General features: G+C 52.5%; 3 protein-coding genes across 3 annotated transcripts; 1 reads left to right on the plus strand and 2 right to left on the minus strand.

Moving 5' to 3' along the window:
• The first annotated feature begins 1 nt into the window (after position 1).
• Positions 2-1,934, plus strand: CSUI_004600 (uncharacterized protein). The gene has a single exon (XM_068064788.1). It carries the CDS (start codon positions 1,018-1,020, stop codon positions 1,246-1,248), a length of 231 nt encoding a protein of 76 aa, XP_067923234.1. The 5' UTR covers positions 2-1,017; the 3' UTR covers positions 1,249-1,934.
• On the minus strand, positions 145-4,144 carry CSUI_004601 (snf7 family protein; the record flags this gene model as incomplete). Its single annotated transcript, XM_068064789.1, has 5 exons — positions 145-223; positions 1,011-2,040; positions 2,705-2,843; positions 3,255-3,352; positions 4,102-4,144. Coding segments are annotated over 4 exons (681 nt in total), but the record flags the coding sequence as incomplete, so codon positions are not given.
• On the minus strand, positions 3,459-24,285 carry CSUI_004602 (ap2 domain transcription factor ap2x-2). Its single transcript, XM_068064790.1, has 12 exons — positions 22,657-24,285; positions 20,555-21,430; positions 12,975-20,007; positions 12,451-12,580; positions 11,446-11,557; positions 10,187-10,683; positions 9,185-9,253; positions 8,285-8,407; positions 6,661-7,332; positions 6,109-6,191; positions 4,952-5,007; positions 3,459-4,059 (listed from the first exon to the last, which is right to left on the minus strand). Exons 1-3 carry the CDS (start codon positions 23,123-23,125, stop codon positions 17,828-17,830), a joined length of 3,525 nt encoding a protein of 1,174 aa, XP_067923236.1. The 5' UTR covers positions 23,126-24,285; the 3' UTR covers positions 3,459-4,059; positions 4,952-5,007; positions 6,109-6,191; positions 6,661-7,332; positions 8,285-8,407; positions 9,185-9,253; positions 10,187-10,683; positions 11,446-11,557; positions 12,451-12,580; positions 12,975-17,827.
• Between the last annotated feature and the right edge of the window lie 304 nt (positions 24,286-24,589).

Raw genomic sequence — 24,589 nt, forward strand, 5'->3', positions numbered from 1 at the left:
GGCGTTATTGTGATATGCGTTGGTGCGGCGGGGCGGCTTCTCCGGAGGTTGTGGCTAGCAAGAGCTGTGCCGACGTAGCACTGCGAAGCTGCCCGCCTTGCAAAAGCGGACAAGAGCCCCGACGCAGACAATGAGAAGATGTTCCTACTGGGGCCAGCTGGGCTGGAGAGAGCGAGCATGCGCGAGTAACCATGGGAGTCGAAATGGCCGGAAGTCTGAAAATCTGGAGCTCAAAACACGTACAGACCCCGGCGTACACCATCCTCCGGGCTCATTTTTCTGGCAAGTCGCACCGTGAGTGTAGAGCGCTTTTGCGGTTTAGAATACGTGGAAAAAATCGGTTTTAGCAGCATCAGATAGTCTTTCTATCAGCACTAACAAGGCTCGGATGCATCCACATCACCCTGTCTTCTTCACGGGGCCACGAGAAATCAGCAAATGAGCGTACTCCCGAGTGCTTTGGTGAATGAGTTGATGTTTTTTTGTAACTGCACACCAGTATTCCTGTCGGGCAGGGCTGCCTGCGGGCAGGCCACGCCATCAGCCGTGTGGGAGGTGGAAGAGGTCAGATATTCCCAGAACAGACTCAAAGAGTGTATGTATGAAGTGCTTCGGTGATCGCCGAGGTGCTTAGCCGGTCTACTGCGTTGTCCGTTCGCCAGCGCACTTTCAGCTGTATCAGGACCCGGTGAACTAACTCCGCTGGGCCCCCCTCGGCAAATCCCGGCTAGCCCGTGTGGAACTCCTTAGCCGCGTGCGTCATTTACGTCGCCTTTTCATTGTTGTTTCAGTGGGCTGCCACATGATCTGAGTGCATGCGGATTTCGTTGTCAGCGAGTTGCTTCATTAACTGACGGCGTGCTGTCTCTTGTGACCGAAGCGCCGACTCGCAGCGTTCCACTGGGAGCGTTGGTGGACTCATGCGGATCTTCACCGAGATCTACGCGGTGTTGCGCCTTGTCAGGCCTTGTGCCGGACAACCTGTGATACTCGAGATCGTGGGAACTCGCCGGCAAAATGGGTTTCTTCGCTGGCTCCTGCATTGTAGTTGCTCCGTTTGAATACTACGAACTGGTCCGGCTTTACAACGCGCATCCTGTGCAGGAGGGAAATCGACCTGGGTTTCAGAAGAGAATGCTGCTGTCGGGTTACGGAACCACAGGGCACCGAAGGTGCTTCCCGGACTCCCGCACCCCGGAAAGCATCACAGCGTTTGTTGGTCAGGTAAAATTCGTGCGTATACAGTGAGTACGAAGGGCAGAGTGCCCCGGAAGCTGTCTTGTCTGCCACTCACATGACCATGTGGGCAGTGCAGCGGGGCGTCCGCGAGACGCGACGAGTTTTCAAGATGCGGACTAGCTACATCTGCCGCGGGCGTTCAAGATCGGCGGCAGGTGAGGCACCCTAGAGGTTACTTGAGAGCACTGCGTAGAAACGCTTTCCGGACGCCCTACGTCCGCCCTTGCCCACTACTGAGTGGCTTTGCATACTCCCTCTTCGCTCCTGTTGCGGCGTGTTCGGATCACGCCCTGCGGACTACTACTCCGCCACAACACCGCACAGCCAGGGTTCCAGACACGGCGACATTCAAGCCAGGTGTCAGGCTGCTGCGTAATGCCTACTCCGGCTTTGCTGAAGCTACAGTGAGGTGCTCTGGGGGGCGTGGCCTCGTCTCCGGATGCTAGCTCTCTGTCTCGTCGCTGAGGGCGATGACCACAACACGGCGCGACCAGGTGCCGATACCGTGGTCAGCTGAGGAGATAGTTGGTGAAAGAACGACGCCATGGAAGACTGACATGGGGAGACGGCGGCGCAGACCGCGGGAGCGCGACGGAGAGAGAAGGGCCTGGTAAGAATTCTTGGCCGTGGAGGTCTGACACACTGACGCGATCGCCCCCGTAAGCAGGACATGACGCCGCGGGGAGGCGAGGAGAGTACAGAAGAGCTGGGCACAGGAGGAAGCGTGGCGAGAAGCTCCGCAGTCCGTTCGTCTAGCACTTGCCGCTGAAGTTGCGCTAGCTCTGCTTGGAGTCCACCGCCCTAATGGTAGAAATCGGAAAACTCACGACAGAGAGGAAAACTGCGGGTTTTCGCGGAACAGAATCATCCGTATACAGCTTAGCATGTGCATGTCGAAACATGCCCGTCTTTGGACATGCCCCTACCCCTTCTAGCGGCCCAAAGCCCTCGCTCAACTCATTCGGAACCGAGAGACAACTGCTGGCATGCGATCCGGAAACAGAAAACTGTCAGAGCGCACTACTGTCGGCTCCGCTGTTTAGGCTTTCTTGTCGGCTGCCTTGACGAGAAGACGAAGTAGCCTCAGTGCATGACAGGTCGGGATTCTAACTGACATACGCCGTGAAGAGGCTTTCAAATTCTGGCTTCTACAACAATCACGTTCGGCCTGCTCGTTGAGTCTCCAGGTTGCAAGGAGGATGCTGGTCTGAACTACAGCAGGAAACCTTCGCCGATCACATTCTGCCATCCCCTGGTGTTTACAACGAAATTCTTCAGGCTCATGGGCAGGATCACGGGAAAGCAAACGCCGTACCCCGAGCGAGTATCTGCGCGCGTCACTTCTCGCTGTTTGTATGGAATGCCTTTGAAGTTTGTCCGTCCCACTCATCTTCTGCCCAAGGGCTACGGAGTCTGTGATGTCTAACGGCTGGTGTAGCAGAAGACTCGCCTACCTCTTTCTTACCTTGCCAAGACCTGTCCGCCCTCCTGAAACCGAAAAGGAATCGAAAGAGTTCGAAATCCGCTGCATTTTTTCCTTCGCTTGTCGTGTCGCACCGACAGCCCGGCTGAGGTGCCCCTTTCCTGGCAGGGCGGCGCTGCTCCTGCATGCAGAGTAGAAGTTTACCGAGCACGTACTGGTAGGAAGGACTTCAGTGTAAGGGACAAGAGATCGTGATCGCACATAGCAGCGGTGATGGAAGATTGACAGCTGTCTGTTTCATACCGCAATACCGTCTTCGGCTAGGGAGAGGCAACGAAAGAACCTCTCGTCAAAGGACTACTGCTAGCGAAGAAGCCTAGTCATCTGGACTTCTAGGCTATCGCCACTGGCCGGTGTTTCCTTGTTAGAGAACTCCGAAAAACGAGCCACAATCTTAACTCATGGTACGTACGTGCTGTACCTATCGGCCTAGAGGGAAGCCAACATATGTGTAGACTTGCTGGGACGTGAGTGCGACACCAGTACAGATTAACTTTTTTCTTCACCTGTGGGTGCTTTTCTGGAGTCATACCTCCTATGATGTTGAAGGATCGCTGCGGTCTGTACAAGTGTATCCGCCACAACCTTCAATGTATTTTCCTGCTCGCGCCTGCCCAAAGACGTTTCGACCTGTAAGGAAGTTTACACATGTGCACTTGGCGAGTGACGAAAATACTTACTGATTTGGCCGAGATTTCTACGACGCGATCGCGTTGAGTGTGCAATGCCTGTTGCTAGGGGCAGTTTGGAAGGCGTACGGATGCGAGATTTTTAATGTCAAAGCGCTTGTCGACAGTACTTGTCTCCCCATACATACATCCAAGCAGCCGTAATCACACGTGCTCGGATATGACAAGATAGGTTGCTACATTTCCTTCCCAGTAGAGGACCACCTTACGATTCCTACGCGTGCCACACACCGCATATAGACCCTACATGCATATGCGTACGATAAAAGCAAGTTCGGGTTTGCTGAAAAAAAGTGGACTAGTACCGGATATCGATCACACACCCAATCCCCGCGAGGTCCCACAGCCACGATGGCTCCTACACGCTGATCGGATATTCTCCGTTTGTGACCCAGTCATCTTTCACTCCTGACAGAGGTACCACACGGACTAACGCCGTAGCCGCTACGCGCAGAAAGGTACCGGTGACACGGTACGAAAGACGCAATCTTTGGAGGAAACTCCCGCTGTATGGATCCGAAGCTAGAGGACAGCCCATACAGTGAGAAGTGCATATATAAATAGTGTGGAACCCTCGAGCAACACGGCAGAGTTTCTTTGGATACAGACCGCAAAATTCCATTGCTTGCGTCTCCTATGTCCTCGAGCCTGCCACACAGATATGCGCATACACAAATTTACACGTTCTACCTGTAGAAGCAAAGCATCTTCTCCGTCGCGGTGACTCTCAGCTTGTTCGATGAGGTTCACAAGCTGAGAAGCACCTGCGCACAAAGAAAGCAACGGAGGCGTAACTGTGAGCAGATCAAAGAGGACTACCCCTGGCGACCAGGAAGGAGACTGGAAAGTCTAATCACCAATAACGCCTGAGTAGACTCACTTGATTCTATAAGACTCGTTCTAAATGCTGAATTACCCAATCAACGGCGCTATCAGCGTTTAGTTGGATAAAAAGCTTCTTGCTGGAATACACATCAACCTTTAGTCTTATACACATGCTTCTGGACCGTTGCAAAGGGGGACAGAGCCTTGCCGTTAGTGAGTTGAAGGACGATATGACAATTTTTGAAAACTGACAGCCTCAAGTATAACCGCATTGCCTGTCTAAGAAGCCACTCCTACAAATTCAACCGAGAGGAACGTGACTGGGCCCGGCGTATCTATTGTCGTAAGATACGGAGTTTCTTAAGGGACGTCCCGTAATGTCAGTTACAAAGTAGCGTGCTCAGCCCCGCTACACCAGCAGATACAACTGCTACGCCTATGTCAACCGTAGGTCCAGCATCGAACCTGTGACATCCTACAGAGTTGGTAGAGAACCGTAATCAAAGGGGACTGATCAACCGAGTATGGAAACACCAACAGGAGTACATAGTAGTGGCTCTACGTGAGAGAGACAGCACAACTGCGCATACTGCGAGGCTACTCTGAGACTTTTCAGGACGACACATACATAGTATCTATGTCTATACATCGTTACAGGTGTAAGTGGGTTGTGCGTCAGCAAGTGAGGGTGTACACTCGGGCTGCTATTGCTTACATTTCCAGTCTCCAGCGCGGGCAGCTGAGACAGCTCTTCGTCGCCACTCAGAGATCCTGCACCAGACGCACCAAACAACAGCAGGGAAGAGTGCTGTGGAAATTCTATTTTCCGTGTTGAAAGTCATTCCAAGTGCAACCGGTGGTAAAACACCTTTCTGTACCTAGCAACGTGGGCGCCTGCATGGACACTTGTGAAACGGGACGGTCTGACCTTCGGCGTCCTGCGTTCACCACAGTAGAAATAAAGAATACAGTTGAACGGATTCACCGTCGTACTACACTCGAAACACACGCAGTGGTACCTCAGACTAGGTCTTTCTTCTAGTTCTGGAGCTAACGTAGACAGGGGTGTAAGTGTTATATTCATGAGCCGCATTCTTCACTTCATATTCTCTCCTCCTCCAGTGGGAGGCAATGAGAAGCCACTCCTCTACTCAGAAAATGAAATAAGCTCTGCTCCACTTCAACCTCAGCGCCGTTGCGCTAAAGGCAGTCCCTACTGAAGGTTGTTCAGCTGTTCTCTCATACTATAACTTTGAGCTGTATACGAACGTGATCTTGGCCTCTATACGGAAAGAAAACAGACACGTACACCGAAAAAGCAATCAGAAAATGAAACTTCCACGTGGAAAGGATATAGATATAGTATGACGGGTACCTCTGTAAGTCCTCTTGACTGCAGACCCTCATGTAAAGAGACCTAAACGTTATTGAAGAAGGCCCCTGACAGAAGACTATGACACCAGGCAACCCATATGCGTCTGCCACTGCTTGCAGTAACGAGGTCCATCATCTGAAGCTTTCTAACACTCTTCATTACAGGACTGTCTGGATACCATGGCCCGGCCCAGCCGAAAGCCGCCTGTAGAAAACTACGACAACCAGATGACCCGAAGCGCGCGTTAGAATACCGCCTCGGCAGATACTGTGCAGAAACGATGTCTGCGTACAACGTGCTTAGAAACACCATTCGCGGACTATATGTGGCGGAGTTACAAAACGGTCGACCTGTTGATACTGAATTGCCTGGATAGTATAGTAAATCTCTCGAGCCAAAAGCCGCTTACAGGGAAGCTGAAAACCTGTACCGTGACCTTCATCCGGCTGCTCACTACTGCCATTATCACTTTCCTCGTCGCCCTGATACCCCCCTACCTGAGACTTAGAAGGTGCACCGATGCCCTCAGGTGGCTAGCTGCGTGGCGGCAGAGCGCCATGCTTTTCTCCACCTCCGAAATCTGTACAAGGGAGGAGTTACCAGCAAATCGCACAAAAGGCTCACCCAGAGAGAAAGTCGAGAGAGAACATAAGGGAAATAACAGGGACAGCCCACGCAGACCTCTGCACTCCAGGTCGATGTAATCACCTGAGGATAAGAAGGGCCGAGCAACAGGAGAGACGCCCTTTAGGTATTAAGAGGCCTTTTCGATGTAACCAAACACTAGGAATATGAAGACAAAGCAACAGGTGGAAGCTGGCATAGCCTCGAGAAGTTTTGAAGCCAACCGAGAACCGGCTCAGCTTCCAGCATGTGTATCAGGGTCATACAGTTCCTCTGCGTGCGGGTTAAAAGGTCACTTAGACTGATCAGAGCTTAAGCCTCCTCTTGGATTTCACAGCAAACTACAATACTGTCTTCCTCTTTACTTCGGACTCTGCTCCCCAACCTGGCCCTCCGAGACCGTGATCTTCATTCATGAACCTCACTTTTCTATCGCCTTCCGCTCCATTTACAACGATCTTGACAAGATTTAGGTACTCGACGCTTGTTTCAGACTCCGTCAAAAGAATCTCTGAAGAAGGTGTTTCATCCGCAGCAGAAATGACAGCACTTTCTTCGCATGCGACATTTCCTTCCTTCCTCTTGGAGAATAAAGAGCCCAAGAGTCTGCGGAAATAGGATAGACTTGCTTTATTGCCCTGGCTAGCCTCACCACCGGCGGTCTCCGTACTCGTCACAGTGCGATCTGAACTTTGCTGAACATCGCGACGGGACGTAGAAGAGAAGGATGGCATCGCACGCTGCTCGGTGGTATTGCTTCTCGCGGTCGCATGATCCCCGTCGGAACCCAAAACGAGCCTAGACAAACCTCTTGGTCCATTCTGGAGCGATGACATGCCATCATTCGACGACGCTTCCGGTGTAGTTCCAGGGTAACATGAGGCAGAAGACGAAGCGCATCCTGAGGGGTGTACCAAGGAGTCAGTAGACGGACAAGAGGAGGGGAGTACTAGAAGAGTAGAGACTGGAAGACAGCATAAAGATACTTGGAGATGATGACGGGGTGGGCGTAAGGTGAGAAGAAACCCAACGAAAGCTTCAAACGAAGGAGAGAAAGAAACTGATGATGACGATGTTGAAGGCATGCTCCTGGTATCCTGTGCAAATAGTAGATGGCACGGGACAGGCTTGATAGATCAGGTTGTCTGGTGACCTTATTGTTGGATCCCGTGGAGTAGACACCAAGATAAGAACTAGTATGTAAGACGCGAACCCATGCAATGAAGGGCTCTCTCTGTTGCTATCGTTCTAATTAGAAGACACACAACAGCGCCGGCTCGTACATTTACTTTCACTCGGTCTGAAAGTATTCTTATGAAGTCGCCCCCATTCTCCTGAGAGAAAAGTGGAGAACGCGCTTGTTCTCCCCGTACTTCCCTCTTTTTTTCACTAGAGAATCGCCAGCATTTCTAAGCGATTGATGGATTCACTCGTGGCTGACGGTGGCATTCGTGACTACAGACAGATGAGAACTGAGGTGTTCACGTTGAGAGCAAACAGCTCTTTTCGTAGAAGAGGGTGATAGAACAGAGAATGTCTCTAAGCCTTTTCAAAGACGCATGAAAGAGTGTAGAGTAAGACGAAAAACGAAAGATAAGATACGCTAATACAACGGATATTCTTGATATTTGCAAGAAAGGCTTCCATGTGTCACTGCTAGCTCACAGATTCTCAAACACGCAAAACCACCGCACAGGTACACTCTCCTCTAGAAGCGTCCTAGGATGGACATAGTTCTCTGTACTGTAGAGTGTGAAAGACTGACGAGGGCAATCATTCCAGAAAAGTTACGCCCAGGACAGCCTCCATATACTAGGTCACCGAGACGGAGGGAACTGCATGCAAAGAACGTAAGTTCACATGACTTGCTAGGTCAAACAACGAAGGACAAGACCCGCGTCCAATGTCAAGGAGATGTTCGGAAGATCTGTGTGCTATAGACGACCATCGCAGCACAAGAAATGGCAAACTCTACGGCCTTAGTAAGACACCGACAGCAGCACGGGCTCTGAGATGACGCCTTGCCTTGTCAGACGGCTCTGGGATTACCTCTCCGGTAGGCTGGAGAGAGGAGTGGGACCACAGACCCTCCCAGAAACGATGGAGAAGATCGACGCGAAGTAAGAACGTTTCAGCAGTCCCCGTGCTACATGCAGCTTCTGCGTCACCCGACTGGAGGCGCACGATTCAAAGTCAACAAAGAGGGCCGATGAGAATGCCGCTCCCTCATTCCTTCAAGCTTGCTATTCGAAAGACCTTCGTGTGATATAGATATACAGTTGTATTATCAAGGACACCCATTGTTATCCATGAGGGACGGCAAAAAAATGCCCTTCATCACACACATATGATCATGCATATACTCCTATAGATACATGGAGTAACGTGTATATACACAAGTTGGGTGATAAAACGATGGAAATAATGCGACTGTCGCCTCTTGTAAAGTGTCACGCTCAGAACATCGCGCCCTGTGGTTTTCTTGAGGACTGCATGCTTGTTCCAAGAGTAAAGAGGCAAAAACCTTCTCGATAAAAGGGGAGCGTCGTGGTAACAGTAGTACGAAAGCCCAGGCAGCTGCTGCAGCTGCACAACAAAAGAGAGGGAATGAGCCGACGGCAACCACTCAGCTTAGCAAACGTGTTCAACATGAACGGAGTAATGAGCCGACATGGAGCGTCGCACTACAACTGATATCCCTCTCTTTGATATGTGTCTGTTCTACACGGAGACTGGTGATAGGGAAGGCATACATGCGACAGATTGCTTGCGAGGCAGAGCTCCTGATTAGGGCGGGGGACCGTAAATGCCCTCCAGGACCCACCGAAACGATCTATAGCTTTGTGCATTTCTGTTTGGTACTAGGAGGTCCAACAGAGAAGAAAGCATGGTGAAAAGCAAAAAGCAAACACCTGTATGAGTTCATACACGGACATGCATCAGTCTTACACCCAGAAGATTTCCTTCCTGCACTTCAGAGTCTTCTGTTAGCCAACGATGAAACTCCGCTAGGCAGTCCTACAGAGACGGGACAGAAGAGAAGACAAACCCGACACGACACGTAGAAGCCGGCCTGTTGATAAGGCTCTCAGATATCGCACTTCAGTAAAGAAGATACCACGAATGAACTAGTCGAGAACGAGGACGACAATAGACTCCACCTACGAAAGATAGGTGGGTCTGAACAGAGTGGTACGTAATGAACGAGTAGACCTAAGACACCCAAGACCAGCAAACGAGGATGACAGCAAGCGAGAGAGAACGGTAAGGTTAAAGCCGGACTTTGAGAGTGTGGAATACGAAGGTGAGACACAACGCTCAATCAGACTTACGATTCCGCTTGGGGAGGCAAAAAAGCCAGCGAACAGGAGACTTCTCGCAAGCACAGAGGCAGCGACTCAAAGGCCGTCCTCCCCCCCCCCCCCCCCCCCCAGTCGCTCAAAGAACGTCAATCAGTGAAGATGTATGCAATTAGATGTATCTGTTTGGGTCTGCATGTTTGCAGAAGAAGATGGATGGAGGCCTGGGCGATATTGACGGGGCGGGACCCTTGTAGGGAATGACTTATACAGACATAAAACACATGCAGATGTTCACTTTACCGAAGCCCTTCGTGAAACGCAGTATATGTAGAACGCCGCGGACTGCTTGAACGCCGGCGGGACAGTGACCTTTTTGCTATCGTCGTGGCGGAGGAAGAAAAAATCTCTAGTCACCAGGGAAAAGGCGAAGCCGTAAAGAAAGATCGACGAGGCGACCACCGGCATTACGACAACGCGTCGACTCTCTGAGTGCCACAGTCTGTAAGGACCCCTCCGGAGTATAGGTATACAAAAGGCATGTCATTTCTCGCGAGCAAGAGGGGAGCTTACTATTGAACTGAAACAACCTTACAGACACGCAATGCTCCGTGAGAGCTGTCCCGTCGCCCCTCTTAGGCAACGTACGTACCTCAAGAGCAGGAAGACTTGCATACATGGTGTCGTTGTCATTTGTAGTCACACCACCTTTTCCATGATGATCTTCGCCTTCTTCTTCTCCTTCTCTCTTCTTCCTTTTGTGTCCTCTTCTCTCTTTCCCGGCAGCAGAACTCAACAGACGCCGGGCAGCGGCTGTTGTTGTCATGACCCCTGTAAGAAGCGCGTGCTTAAGAAGGTAAGTGGATGAGCCCAAGGCATGAACCGCTGCTTCACGGAGGAGGCCAGAGAGAAAAGGCGAGTTGCTCAAACTTGAAGGTACAGACGAAGAAGAAGGAACAGAAGAAGAATTGTCTTGCTGTTGTTGTTCTTCAGCTCCTTGTCCAGGACTCTTTCCCTGACATGGAGGATCTGTAGAATGAAGAGCCTCTGCACGAGCGACATCTACAGCTGAATTATATCCCTCAAGGAGATGTGCCAACCTTTGTATTGCGCCACACGTAGTCAAGCCTTGAAGGAGAAGATCAGGTTCTGAACGGAAAGAAAGAGGCAGCCGGAAGTCTTAGTTTGTAGGGAAAAAGAGATATGATTACTAGAAAGGAAGGGAGAGACGATGACCGCATGGATACTCCACTTGCTCACAACAGACGCAGGAAAGGGCAGCTGGACTTTATCAAGCATGTTGAGTTGACACGATTGATTGGGAGGTTCCACTCTCTCAACCATGACAATAATATGAAAGGCATACATATATGCCCACTAGTCTCCTTGCGCGAAGTGTGGATATAGAGAATCGGCCGCTCAAGTGGGTTGACAAACACACTCAGGGACGTCGTGTCTCTAAACACAAGGGAGAAGTACCGAGAGTACAGAGGCAAAGATTCCACACAACACGCAAGTGAAAAGCGACAGAGATACTTAGCATAGGCAAAATAAGAAACAAGCGTACAGAGAGAAGTACGACAGCAGTCCCGGTATCTGAGAGTAATACAAGATTGTCGTGCGATTCCAAGGGCAGAGATGAGAATCATGCGAAGCAAGGTGCCCTCAAGCATAGACTTGAGAAGAAAGAAAAGTGAGAAGCCCTGATAGACTACGAGACTTTTCTAGTACGACAGAACGAACAACAAAAACACTTATAACCGAGAACGCATATTACGACATGAAGGGAAAGCGTCGAATTTTTGTGGACAACTCTCATTTCGAAACAACTCCGTGTTACTTGCTTGCTTTGCCCTTTTCAGCTCATTCCATACTCCATCTTGCGGTAAAGGTGGACCGTCCCGTACTTACTCATCATCATCCAAGGAAACTCTGTGTTCCCGAGGAGCGTCAGCATGAACTCTGAGAGGTCTGTCGAAGAAAAGAATGGCTGTCCTTTGAATCGAGTCAACGCATAGCTTGCCTGTTGTTGTAAGTGAGCGACGCGGTAAAAGCAGACACAACAGGATAAGAGGCGTGACAAGTAGAGAAAAAAAATCTCGTGGGTGGAGATGCATGTAACCTCAGCTCGCCACAAGCAAAAGGACGTCTTGTCTTCCCATCCCCTCCTCGTTGTATAACTAGGCGAGTCATCAGGTTTCCTTACTTCCATTGTCCCTGAAGATAGGCAAACAGTCTCCCTCGAAACTCCATCAGCTATCTCTTACATTGGAGAGGAGACAACTAGGGAAGGATTCAGCGAGAAAGCACAGAAGGAAAGAGAGACGAGACCGAAGCAGTGAACTGGACTGAATCTGAAGTAACAGAGCTTTCTCAAAGAGACCAACCTGAATATATATCTGGCTATCACTTGTATACGAGTCACCTGACTGCACTCACAGAGACGTGTATTACTCCAGCAGCTTAGCTGCTGTAGGGAATATTCTCTATGCGAAGGCCTTTCGTATATGATGAAAGGCTTTGGCTTTATGGAAGCCCCCTTATACCCAGTGACAGGTGATCCTGCATACATCCCATATTAGGCGGCCACAGCTCTGTCTTGAAAGAGGAAACTCGTCATGTAGATAAGAACATAGCATAGGATGAGGTAACAATCTTGGAGTCTCGCGAGAAGGACGCGAAGATATCTGCAAAGCTGATGGATGTCTTTTCCTTTTCGTCCAAAAGAAAGCCTCTCCTTTCACGATCACTCGTTGTGCTGGGGCGTGAAAATGTGTACGGAGAGGCAAAGGAAGGAGGACTGTCTTTTCAATCGACGTGACAAGGAGATTCTCCCCGCGTTAACTCGATACACACAGATAAGCTGATGGTGGCCGTTGAAGTCTAGCAAGGCTCCAGGTGTCTTCTGCAACGTACGCGGGCCCAGAAGGCTAGCTTGTTCTTTTCTTGAAACGGACTCTTCCTCGCAGACGCCGTAGAATCGCGAGAAGGCAAGTAAGGACTCATCATGAAGCATCGATGCTGGGGTGACATCTCAAGAGCTTCTCTGAGCAGGAAGAAAGAAAGGAGACAAAACAATCGGTCTATATACAAAGGCACTTCTTTGAGAAAGAAGGCTTCGCTCCGCGAAGGGGTCTCGAAGACTTTCCAGAGAAAATGGAGATGTGTGAAGTGAGCCTCCTGCAATTTCTGTTCGCATACTTAATCAGACCAGAACGGAGAAACCAAGAATAACAGAGGCTACGAGAGAATGATTCACTTTGCGACCACGGGAGAAAGCGAGAAGAAAGACGTGTTTCTTCCCAGAGATCAGCAGACAGCCACTTCGTCTGAATGAGCGCAGGTCACTGTATACGACAGAGCAATAAAGTCTTAGCAGATTCGTGTTCGTCAGCTCACGAAGACAAAAGAAATCAACTAAAGAGTGGTTGATAGCTTACTGGGCTACAGCAGAGACAAGCGGATCTAACCGAGCTAGACGCTCGTGTTTTATTGGTATGTTATGGGATGGTTCCACTCCTCGGCTTGCTTGTAAGCCTTCCACCTCTTTCTCATCTCTGTGGCGGTTCAGCGTCACTGAACTCCTACTAGTCTGAATCTTTGTCGTTTCAGTATCTTTCTTTCGTTGTGTTTGCAGGTGTCTCGTGACCTCTTTATTCAATCCAAGAGAATCTTCACAAGCGAGTACCCGGCGCAGAATTCCACCCTCTCCCTCTCGCCTCGTACTACCCTGGGGACAGGAGACGTTCTGAATCTTGATTGCTTCCCCCCCCCCACACACCAAGGTTGGTGAGGATAAGCGTGATGCAGACTGCCTTTGTGTGCTAGACGTTGACACCGAAGGAGCTTTTTCAAGAGAAGAAGAGGTTTCTGTTGTTCTTGAAACTGCGTGTGACATAGATGGCCCACAAGCATGGGGGGGGGAGACGTTGTCGTCAACGAGACAGGGAAGAGAGGCCTTTCCTGGAGGACCTGCTGATGGAGGAGCAAGAGGAAGAGAACATGAAGGAGCAACTGGCACTCGGGTCGGAGATCCATCACGCAAGTTCTCAGAAGCAGAAAGACCTTCGGGAGACAAGGAGAGGGGCAAAGGGGTGATGACCGGAGAAGCGACCCGGGAGAGACGCTCGGTGGATATCCGGGAAGGACCGTGGAGATGCCTGCTGTATCTTCTGACAGTTGCTGAGGCCGAAGAAGAAAGACAAATTCCGACATGCGGCTGAGAAGGAAAGGAGGCGCTACTGTATGCAGTAGATTCTCGACGAGTGTGACGAGCTAGATTGACTCTACGGAGAGAAATGGTGGTTCTTCTTGCTTCATTGACTCTTAGTGAACTATTTCGAGTTACTGTGACACGCTTTTCAGGATCGGGGTGAGAGAGTTCAGGTGTCGGAGCGGCTGTAGCAGCAGAGGACGGAAGGGTACTGAAAACAGAAGTCTTCACTTTCTTTCTGATTGACGGAATTCTCGTCTTTTGTGCGTCAGTGGGAGCAAAAAAAGCAGGAACCGAACGGGGATGCTCGCCCTCACCCTCAGACTGCTGAATGTCTTCAACTGGATGGTGTACCGACGGCGCAGCAGAAGAAAGGAAAGAGGCAGTAGCCTCTTGCCGAAATCTCGCAGTGGGATAGGGCATTGTCAAAAGCAAAGACCACGAGTCTCTTCGAATAGAGAAAAAAGCAAGCGTTTTGACAAGAGATCCAAGTACCGAACCGTGAACACGTGGCGCCAGAAAAAAAAAAGTCGAGTTCTGCGTCTCCCTCTCTGATGGGCCCTTAATTACGGGTAGTCTTAGTTGTTTCTCTGTCCGGAACTTTGAGGGGATCACAGGTCTTGAAATAGAGCGAGAGTTCTTTGAACGACACTCGTCTAAGAGCCTCTGAGCTTTACACCAAGCGGTACGACATTCCCCTCCCGAGTACAAGAAGTACTGGGTCTGCGGAAGAAAAGTTGATGCCGAGTGTGGAAGAAAACGGTACAGAAACGAAGCCGATCGAAAGATGCTATTTTTCTAGTAAGAACTAAAACGGCAGGACGGGACAGGGAATCGCACACGGTCTGCCGAGGGCTTGTTAGTCTCGGGTAAGGCACGAAGTACGCCGACGTGCCTCAGAGAGGTGTGGAGGGAGTCTTTCTGGAAATCCCCTAATTGCTTTTTCAGGTAATCGATTTCGACTTTTATCGGCGACGACACTTCCCTGCAAGCTGCTAATGGCCTATACCCGCTCCTCCCGCCTTCCGCGCGCCCTCCGTCTCCATCGCTTACGCCGTATGCGGGCGGGAAAGCTGCTCTGGAGGAGATTTCAGAAATTTCTGTCCCTCATGACGTGGTAATCGACAAGCCACCCGACAAGGGTTCTGTGTTCGACACTAGTCCTAGCTGTGAGTGCTGCTCTTGCTTCCACTGACCAACGGGACCTTAGGAGAAGGGGTAGGACGCGGGAAAAAGCAGACACACAAGACACAGGAGACCGGCATCGGTCAAGAACCCCCCCAAAAAATCTATCCTTCGTCATGCGGAAAAAAAGTCTTCCCTGGAGTGCTGCTAGCGGTCTTAGATCGCCAAAATCCGACCACAAGTGCGCAGGAGGGCACGGTGCGTTGGTGCCGGGCACACACCGGGATTCGGTGAGAAACCTGGACTCGATCCAAGGAAGAAGAAGCAAAAATGTGGAGAACAAGCCCCGCTATTGCCCGAAAAGGGGAAAAAAGATGCGCATGCACAGAAGAAAAGATAGCTTTGTGAAAGAATAGCGTGTCTTGTGTGCAGTCACCCAGAGCGAGAGCCCTGTCACTAGCGGGTCTTGTGAGGGCCCAAAGCAGTCCTGCTAGTTTAGCTCGTCCAGGGAAAAACCTCCGGCAACGAACCAAGTATGCCAAATTCAGGGAGACTCACTGGGCCCCAAGTGAAGGAAACGCAAAGAGTTAGGAGAAACTGAAATGTCTCGAAGTGTGGGAACTTAGCTGCGGCCATGCAGCGGAAAATTGTTTGTTTCTTGCAGACGACCACAGCGCCGGCGAAAGTCTACCAAGGGCCGCTGGAACACTGCAGGGACAGAAGGGGTTCAATGAATATCGCTCCTCACGTTCCTGAGTCTGATACGAGATTCGAGGAGTACAGAATGTACACCAGAGCTCTAGCGTAGTTTCATCTGCAGCCTTCGAGCCGACTACGCACACTGGAATCTGCTACCCGTTAGATGCCGTTCCCCTGACCTCGTGGCCTCCGCGCCAGTGCTTGGCCGCAGTTTCTCCAAGTAACCCCTGTACAACAATCGGTTGCACAACCTATACGTACCAGCGAGCATCCTTCTGTATTCGCAAGGGCGTAGCTTCCAGTGACAAGATGTCTTCGTTTGTGTCGTTTCACTGCTGAAGATCTGTTTCAAGATGAGGCAACGACGTCTACGGTCCACAGCGCAGAATTACCGTCGAAAGAGCCTTGTCGCCCGCGAAAACGAACAAGCCACCTGCTTCACAAAGCAGTGCCGCGAGGGACCGCGATATATCTACCTGGTCGGCTCGCACGGCGACAATTCAGTCCCATTCTTATTGAAGGCATGCACTCCGAAATCTTCCTCGGAACGGAGCTCAGAAACAAGGCTATCACCTTAGTTTGCCAAACAACATGAGCAACCCACGCTTCGAGGGCTCTGGGCTCTCGATCGCAACAAGTGAATGTGGAGGGATAATACACACGAATCACAGCCACTGTCGCGGGGACAAACACCCGCCGTCCTCTGTTGTTCCCTGACGAATAAGAAAAACGCCTTTTGATGCCGACCCGCGAGTCCGCGCCACGCGGAAAAGGCAATTAAGACGGATGCGATGAGAAAAAGCGTCACCAGGACGCACAGCAGCTACACCATTCAAAAAAACTGCTTTGGGGAGGCCGCCGGGCTAAGAAGTAAGTGCCGTCTAGAAACTACCTCGGGCCGAATGACAAATGGTAAGCACCGTGGTAGCTTCCGGGCTAGGACATTACGACGGGCCTTTTCCCCTTCTGCCCTTTTAGACGTCTTCCTCCCTCTCCACGTGACACCTTCCCGCCCGGCTACGGGCACGTTGCACGAACAGACTGTCTGGGACAAGGATAGGAAACGGTGCCGGTGGGTATACATGCCTTGTACCCAAGGGTAGCTTCACTAACAGACTCCCTGATGTAACAGTGATCTCGCACAACCTATGAACCCGAGACGCGCACCTACGCCTCTTGTGAGGAGCAGCTCAACACGGGTAAACACCGCACCAGGGCTCCCTACGCAAAAAAAAAAATTCAACACCACCTAACAAGAACGCGAAGGGGGGAGCGTGTGCTTCCTCTTGAAGGTGCGGCGAAGGAGCAAAGAAAACAGATCCGCGCAGGGCAAACGAATGGGACAGGCGGAGCGGGGGGGTATGTGATGACACAGATGCTACCAACAAGAGAACGCTCCTGAAGGCGGAAGGCGAACGCTACAACCCGATTCTGCCAAAGCAGAAACAGAACGGCAATTTTACGGACACATACGTGAAACTTAACACTGTCGCAGTACTCGGCCGAGTACAGCGGCCCCCCTGCCTGGCGCTACGTTTGAATCATGAAAGTTGGGAAGCAAAGTGAAACCGTCCTTGGGCAAACAAGGCTGGCTCGTCGGCGAGAATGAATCACCCGTGTATCTCTGCAGCTCGATGAAACATCCCAAGAACCAACTCCGAACGCCTTACACGTAGCGTAGGCTACGAACCGAAGGTGAAAGAGTAGGCCGGAAACGGCCCCTCTCCTCCTATGCATACCACCATATACGCCAGCCGGATACGCTCAGGTGCTGATGACACTACAGCTCGAAATGGACCTTTGCAGCTTGACATTTCTGCTCCGCCCCCGTAAACGCTCGATAGCAAAGCAGACAAAGAGGCGATCCGTTGAGTGTGTCTCCACTCTGATGCCTCCTGGTATCAGCGATGTTCGACTATGCTTCTTTCAGTTGCGAAGTCCCGAGTTCACTGGTACTCCGGCTGCTCCTACTCGACGCTCAATGACTCTAGGGGCCAGCTTCCATGAGAACAGCAGGCTCGCTGTTTGTGAGTACCACCTCGGCACTTCGTTAGCCGTCTGTCTGAACAGTTACTCGATACTGCCTACGCTGACCGCTCAGCGCGGCTAAAAAAATGCCATCCCTTCAAATACCCACGGCCTCTGTATCGCGGTCTCCGAACCCTAACGGACAAGCCGTGACACTGTCTTGGCGTCTTCTGTGTACCCCTCACCTACATCTGGTCTTCGGCGGGCATCGCTTTCCCGATAATCTGATCATTTGGTCAATGCTTCACCGGACCCAGCTTCGCTAACAGGGTATTCGCGAGAACGACACAGCGCGCGAGTACCGCTGCTGCCGGTAGGGGATGGCTGTGGACTGAAAGCCGCCGACTGTAGCGCCGTGTTTCCCGCTCGCACTTCCGGCGAGGGAAGAGGGCCCGGAACCGCCGAGGGTGTCTGAGGCCAACCAAAGAGGGTCTGCGGGACGATGCAGGGAATCGGGAATGACGGGCCTGCCAGAGGCACAAACGAGGAATAAGCAGCCACGGTTGCACAAGGCCACCCTGGAGTACTCTGAGTAAAATAGGGATTAAACAGGCCACTTGAGGTTCCTTCTGCGGTGACGTTGCCTAGGAGAGGAACGTTTGTCATCGCTGAACTCGCATGGAAACTTCGGAACTGCGAATTTGAAGTGAAAGGCGCGTCTTCGTGGAGAACGCGCTTGCCATACTCCGGTGACGGACACCCGGTTGATGAAAAATCTGCAGTTAGCTCTGACTCGACTTGCTTACAATTGGCCCCAGTCTGTCCGGTACTCGAGCCTGCAAGATTCGGTTCTTTCTCAGGAGAACAGGAGCGAGATGTAGCAGTTCTGTCTGGCTTTCCCGTATCAACATTACCACCAACACCCTGAGTTCGCCCAGCCTGGGCAGCTCCCTCCGCGCCCCGCCCCAGCAGCCCAGCTGTCTTGCCTGCCTGAGATTCCAGTACCCCGCACGCACTCGGGGGCGAAAGAGTATCAGCAACCCCTGGAAAAAAACAGTCTGGGCCAGCAAAGGAACCCCCCCTCCAGAAAAGAGGGAGACATGGAGTCGGCATGAAGCAGTATGGCGCAAAGGCAGGCTGGGGGACCGCAGGAAAGAAGACACCTGGAATCCCCCCCACGGGTACACTCGAAGCCGTTCCGGGTAAGCACGAAAACCCGGCTGCCGCCGAAACTGCCGGCATGGCCAAGGAGATGGGGGAAGTCATGTAGCTTCCCCCCGGCAACGGCAATACTTCTGTCCTGCTATCTCCTCCTAGACCGCCGACTGCACCTGGATGTACCTGACTCCCCGTCACCTCCCTCGGCCATGACGGCGCAAAACGTGGCGCTGGCAGCGGGCTGGCCAGTTCAGGGCTGGGGGTGTTTGCCCCGGTCCCGGAAGGAGAAAGGGGGTAGCCTGCCGAGCACACGCCCTCCCTGACATCGCCGATCGGCCCGGGACCTGCCCGCATCAACGAACCACTGTCCTCGTTGCGCGCTTCGCTAGTCACGCTCGCCGAAAAACGTGAGGTGGTTAGTACTGGCTGGGGGTGTGTCAGGCGAGCTTTACGTCTGTCAGCGACTGTCGCATCACTTCTCTCGTCTCGTTTCAGAGCTGCGATGTGCTTCTCCGTCCCCGGTTCCTCTCCGTCCAGCGAGCGTGCCTCCCGAATCATACGGGTGCCCGAGCGTCCCTCTGCTGACCCTGCCTCCGCGTTTTCTACGGGTTTTTCACTTTCGGGTGCCAAGCTGAGCTGGTCACCGCCCATTCCCCCGCTCTCCACACCTGTTCCACTTGTCTCTAGTGCCAAGGAACTGGTCCAGTGAGGAGTGGTACCGCCCACCCTTGTATGAAGAGCGCCACTGACAACCGGCACTGGACTCACTAACATTCCAAGGGGCGCCGAGATCGCCCCACCTCTCTCGGGCTGGTTTGCTGGGTGTTGAAACTGTTGTGGAGTCTTCTGTTGCTGAGTGGCCTGCAGTGGGTCTGAAACTCCCACGGCACTCGAGAGTGCTCCGCTCAGGCACGGACCGGTTGACATACTGGAAAACGCGTCGCCCGTAGCAAGATCCCAGCCGCTCTGCGAAGTTGTCTGCAAACCAGTCGCCGCTGCACCGGACTTTTCTTTACGATCAGCAGGTGACCCATAGTTCGCACCCTTGGTGTCTTGCTGCTCGGAAGGCGAAACCAAAGGACTAGCTGAATCCGTTTGAAACTGCGTGACGGTGCTGTTGCTGCGTGTGGTTACTCTGGTTGAGCTGCTCGTGTCTGCAGCAGGGCGAGGAGGAGACCGAGAACCGGGGTAGAAAGAGCTCCACAGTTGCGCGTCCTTTTCCATATGCAGGCGGGCCTCGATGGCCTTAGCCCGGGCCAGTTCATAGCCATAGACCTTTGCCGAGAAGTACTTCTTCAAGACACGGCCACCTGGAAGGGAAAGCACACGACTACAGTCAAGCTCTGATTCGGAAGCCCTGGCCATTGGCCTGCCGTATGCCTCCCTCAGTGAGCTGGTGCGCTGATCTCGAAGTACGTCCGCTCGAAGAACTAGATCTGTAGGACGCTAACTGAAGCAAAAGGAGGACGAGTCAACGCATACACTTAAAGAAAGAGTCTTGACCTTGTGATACGGCAGGTTGCGAGACCTTTTCAGTGCCCATTCCACACTAGCTACAAGACTCCAAAGCTACAGGATGTGTGCAGTCATACACACTTGTGCGTACACACGGCCACATGAGAGATAAGGTGTGTGAAGGCCTACTTGATAGAGTTGTGCCCGCTCAGTGTCCGTGCATGACCGACTATGGTACCAGGTGACTACTCTTGGCCGTGGCTCCCATAAGGGCGGAACAACCACGGCCCAGAGCGCAAGGTCAGGCGACAGACCGAAGGTATCAGTGGGCCTGCGAGAATACAAGCGAGCAGCGATTCGCATCGACAGCGGACGCTACACGGGCTCTTTCAGTATACGTACCATGTGTATACCTTGCTACCCAAGACTTATCGTAGCGACTGTAGTGCACTCCAAGCCTTTTCTCGGTCGCCCCTGCGGACAGTTCGTCCTCTCTCGAGTTCGTTCGCTGTTGGTCTTCCTCTCCTTCCACAAGCTGAGAGTGATCCTTGTCTTTCTCGTAGTCGCTCCCTCCCACCTCCTCCCCAGCGACCTCCCTTGCGCGCAGCAACCCTGAAGAACTGGTTGGCTGTCGCCTCTCGACTGCCCACGCAGCGAGTCGGCACCGAGCTGCTCGTCTTCTAGTGTTCCGGCCACTAGCGATCTCTTCTTCCAACACCGTCCCGCCTTTTCTAACGAACGCTGGCTCCGGTGTGTCTAAGACTTTAGCTGTGGACTCACTGGTCCTTCTCTGGACTTCACTGTTCAAGATGTCCCCGGGTGGCGATTCAGTGCCGAGACAGATGCTACGGGCCGACTGTCCCCCTGTGGGTGGTTCAGCCTTGACTGATGCGTTGCACGCTGCTTCTGCTTCTTCCTTGTCAGCCTCCTCGACCAAGATGTGTTTTTCCAGACAGTCTTCATCAGGTTGTGCGCGGGCCTCACTGCCATTTCCTGTTTCCTCGCCGTGATCAGGACGACCTTGGTTGCTCAGCTCTTCAGGTCCAAACTGGTGCAGGCCCGAGGGAGACGCCGAAAGCGCAGCATCTTCCTGGAGACCACCGCCGTGCCGGTTCTGCGCGTCAATGGCAGCTTGCTCCCGCTTTATGAAATTCAAGAATTCTTCTCTGTCGGCTTCGTCACAGTCCTCGAAGTGTGAAGGTAGTACGAATTCTCCCACTTCACTCGGCAAATCCTCTGTTACGAAGACGTCAAGAGACTCACTCAACGAACGCGTGCCTGGAAAGATACACTCCCACAGACGGAAATGGAAAAAAAAATGCTGAAAACCCGTACTCGCTGCATGCAGACAATCACACCACGTACAGCTGACCCTACAGATCTGCAGCAAGTAAGCTCCGCTATACGGCGATGAGTTGACACTGCCCTACTCTCAGCTGATCTTAAGACGCCTGAATCTGCGACGGGTTTTCACACAGCACTTTCTTCCCTGCCGTGTCCGTTCTTGCTGCGAAGAGCGAAAGACGCGCTCCTCTCAATCGGGGACGTCTTCGCCGTGCTGGTACCTGAGCTGCTTTCTATTCCGCAGCAGCTAGCAACCCCTATCACGAAGACGAAACAAGATGAAGTGGCAGCTCGGCTGCGGATGAGAGCGGACCGGCTCACGCTGCCGCACCGTCTTTCCTTATGATCTGTCCGTGTCCTGTGAGCTTCTTTTTTCGGCTCTTTTTTTTTGAACACTTCCACTCATACAGACGGCAACGTTTTGGAGTGTAACAATGTGACATCAGAATGGGGACACACTGTGCACGCAGCACGGGTGCGTTCTAGCTGTTGATGTACTCATCACCGCCGCCGCCACAAACTTGTCTACGCTACGTAGTGCAAACTCGGGTCCAGAGCAGTTTCAAGGAGCTCATCTGTTCACACTACTACGTCGGGGGGGCCTAGGAGAAACACACCACATTGTAAGCGGGCCAGATCCCTCAAACCAGATAGACAGTGTCAGGCGGGAAAGCTGACTGCCTCTCCCTGCTCAAACAGGCGCGCTACGACCGCTTAGTGCCAGTAACCTAGAGCTGTATTTACGTTCAGTTCGTTCTATGACACGTACGCTGACGTCTCACAATTGTCCACTCTTGGAAGTATTCAGAGGGACGTGTAGGCAAGGCGGCACTACAGCACTCTTCAGTTCGTCTTAGCTTGGGATGTAACGCCTTAGGAGAAGCAAAAAGCGGTAATGGTACTTAACTAGCTTCCGTTCGCTCCGGATGAGTTCATGCCTACGGGCTACCTAGCTTTAGTGAGTATAGCTAAAAGAAGGAGCAGAAACACCTTCCTTCTGTCCTGTGTGATTTTCTCCTCGAAGAGCGTAGATGGCACTTCTAAATAAAAACAGTACGAAGCCAGGCGCGGCCGGTTCGAATCGGTTTCACCAATTTCTGCCGGATCCCGGGCCCCCCCAGCATTCCACCCTATCTGCCGGACAGAAGTCCTGGCCTTACTCGTGCGAGGGTTTTTGGATTTTCCTGCATCAAGCCCTCGATATCGCTTCGAGACAGGATCCTCTTCGGTTCCAGGGGTATCTGGCCGGTGTAGCCGGCTGTACCCCCGCTGCCCTCGTTGTAAGCACTTGAGCTCTTCGGTCTCCGTAGACTTGTCTTCGCGTGCGACGCCTTCTTCTTCATCTTGCTCGGCAGTCCAGGTAGCCCCAGTATCCGGCACGGAGGCTTCCCTCTCCTGCTCTAGAGACCCCGCTGCCTTCGACGTAGCAGGTTCCTCAGCTGACGTGGCACGCGACAGCAGGCGACTTGAGCTCCTTGTTCTCCCTGCAATCGATGAAAGTAAGACACGATGGCGCTTCTGCGGGGTGAGAAATTTTTGACTGTCTCTCCCCTGGGACGAAGTCGCTGCGGTATCTGTCTCTTCTGGAGACACACGAGAAGAAGATTCAACCAGGCCGGGGACAGACATTCTAGAGCTGAACTCGAGGCAGAGGTACGCACCAACCGGGCGACAGCCGGAGGAACTGTGCTGACGGCGACAAGCTCAAGGCCTTGCTCGTGAAGTTTTCTTCAGGACGACGCAGGTTCAAGAGAGTGAGAGGTGCACATGTTGGCCTGAACCACTGGCCTTCCGCAGTCTATGCATCCGCAGCTTTGAACCTCTGATCGCAGCGAGGAACTGCGGTTTCACCCCACGAGAGAGAACAGATGCCCTTTTGGATGGAGACGATAAATCGGTACGCCAGCCCCCAAACCGGTAAGAAACCCTCAATCCTGTCTCTGCGACCCCACTCGCACTGGGGTAACATCACAGTTGAGGTCTTGTATCGGCGCCGGGCAGTGAATCGCACGCGACACGAAACTAATTCTGGGTCTCCATTGTTTGGAGAAAACAGTCCTGCTAGTTCAGAAAGTCTAGACATGTGTCAATACACTCTAAGGCGAGGCCGGGACGCGACAAGTGACAGCACGGTCCTCTCGAACAACCGAGCTGGATAGGTACTAGGGGGAGGAGGCGACGCTAATAAGGTCTCGGAATTCAATAAACATTACGGGAAACCACGTGACAAAGAGCAGGCGAGGGGAAACCCTTCATCGGGGCGCCGATATCTGCGGAGACAGCCCTCCGTCCGGCCCTCGCTTCCTGGACCTGCGACCCCAGTGGCTTGGCGTCATAATTTCAGCAAAAGCTAGTCCACTACGGAAAGAAGTTAGCTCTCCTCTCTAAGCATGAAGATTGCCTTTCGATGCTACAGGCTTGGTTCCTGTATCGGTTCTCCGTGGAAAGCCGGCTAGCTGAAAGACCGGGGTGGCCACGAATTGTGAGTCTCTCCCCCAGGAGGTAGTGGGAGACGCCCGACGAAGAGAGGAGACAAACGAGACTCAATGCACAGATATACAAAGAGACAGGATCTAGACAACGCTCTCAACCGGCACGTGGAGCGAAAACCTCCCAGTGGCACCGGTCAACAGCGCGAGGCTCTGTCGTCGGTCCAGTCTAAGAGTCCAGTAGTGCCGGCGTCCAAGTAGGGAACAGTCCACTTGATTAAAAAAAAAACCTACGCCTCTCCAGAAGGCTGAAAACGCTGGAGAGGACTACAACTAAGCAATTGCTTTATGACGTGATCCGGGCCGCCGTTGGGGAAATCACCGGTCTTGTGGGACGCTCCAGTGGACCCACGCGGTGGTGCGTCCCCGACGACCAACGACGGTGGCGCCGCCTCGGGTGGCCGCTCAGCGGACGGCCTGTTGTCAAGAAGCGCAGAAGTTACATTATTCCACTTTTTGCTTTGACACTACTGCAAAGGCGCGAGCTGCGGAGGGTACAGATCGCCCCTGGGACACCCTGGCTCAGGATTGCCCTCGGGAAAGTGCAGAAGAGGGAGAAAGGGACGGACAATTGCGAAGGACGGTGTAAAGGCTGCCGCAAGAA

This window comes from Cystoisospora suis (genome assembly GCF_002600585.1).
Source record: "Cystoisospora suis strain Wien I chromosome Unknown contig_2163, whole genome shotgun sequence".
Classification (NCBI taxonomy): domain Eukaryota; phylum Apicomplexa; class Conoidasida; order Eucoccidiorida; family Sarcocystidae; genus Cystoisospora; species Cystoisospora suis.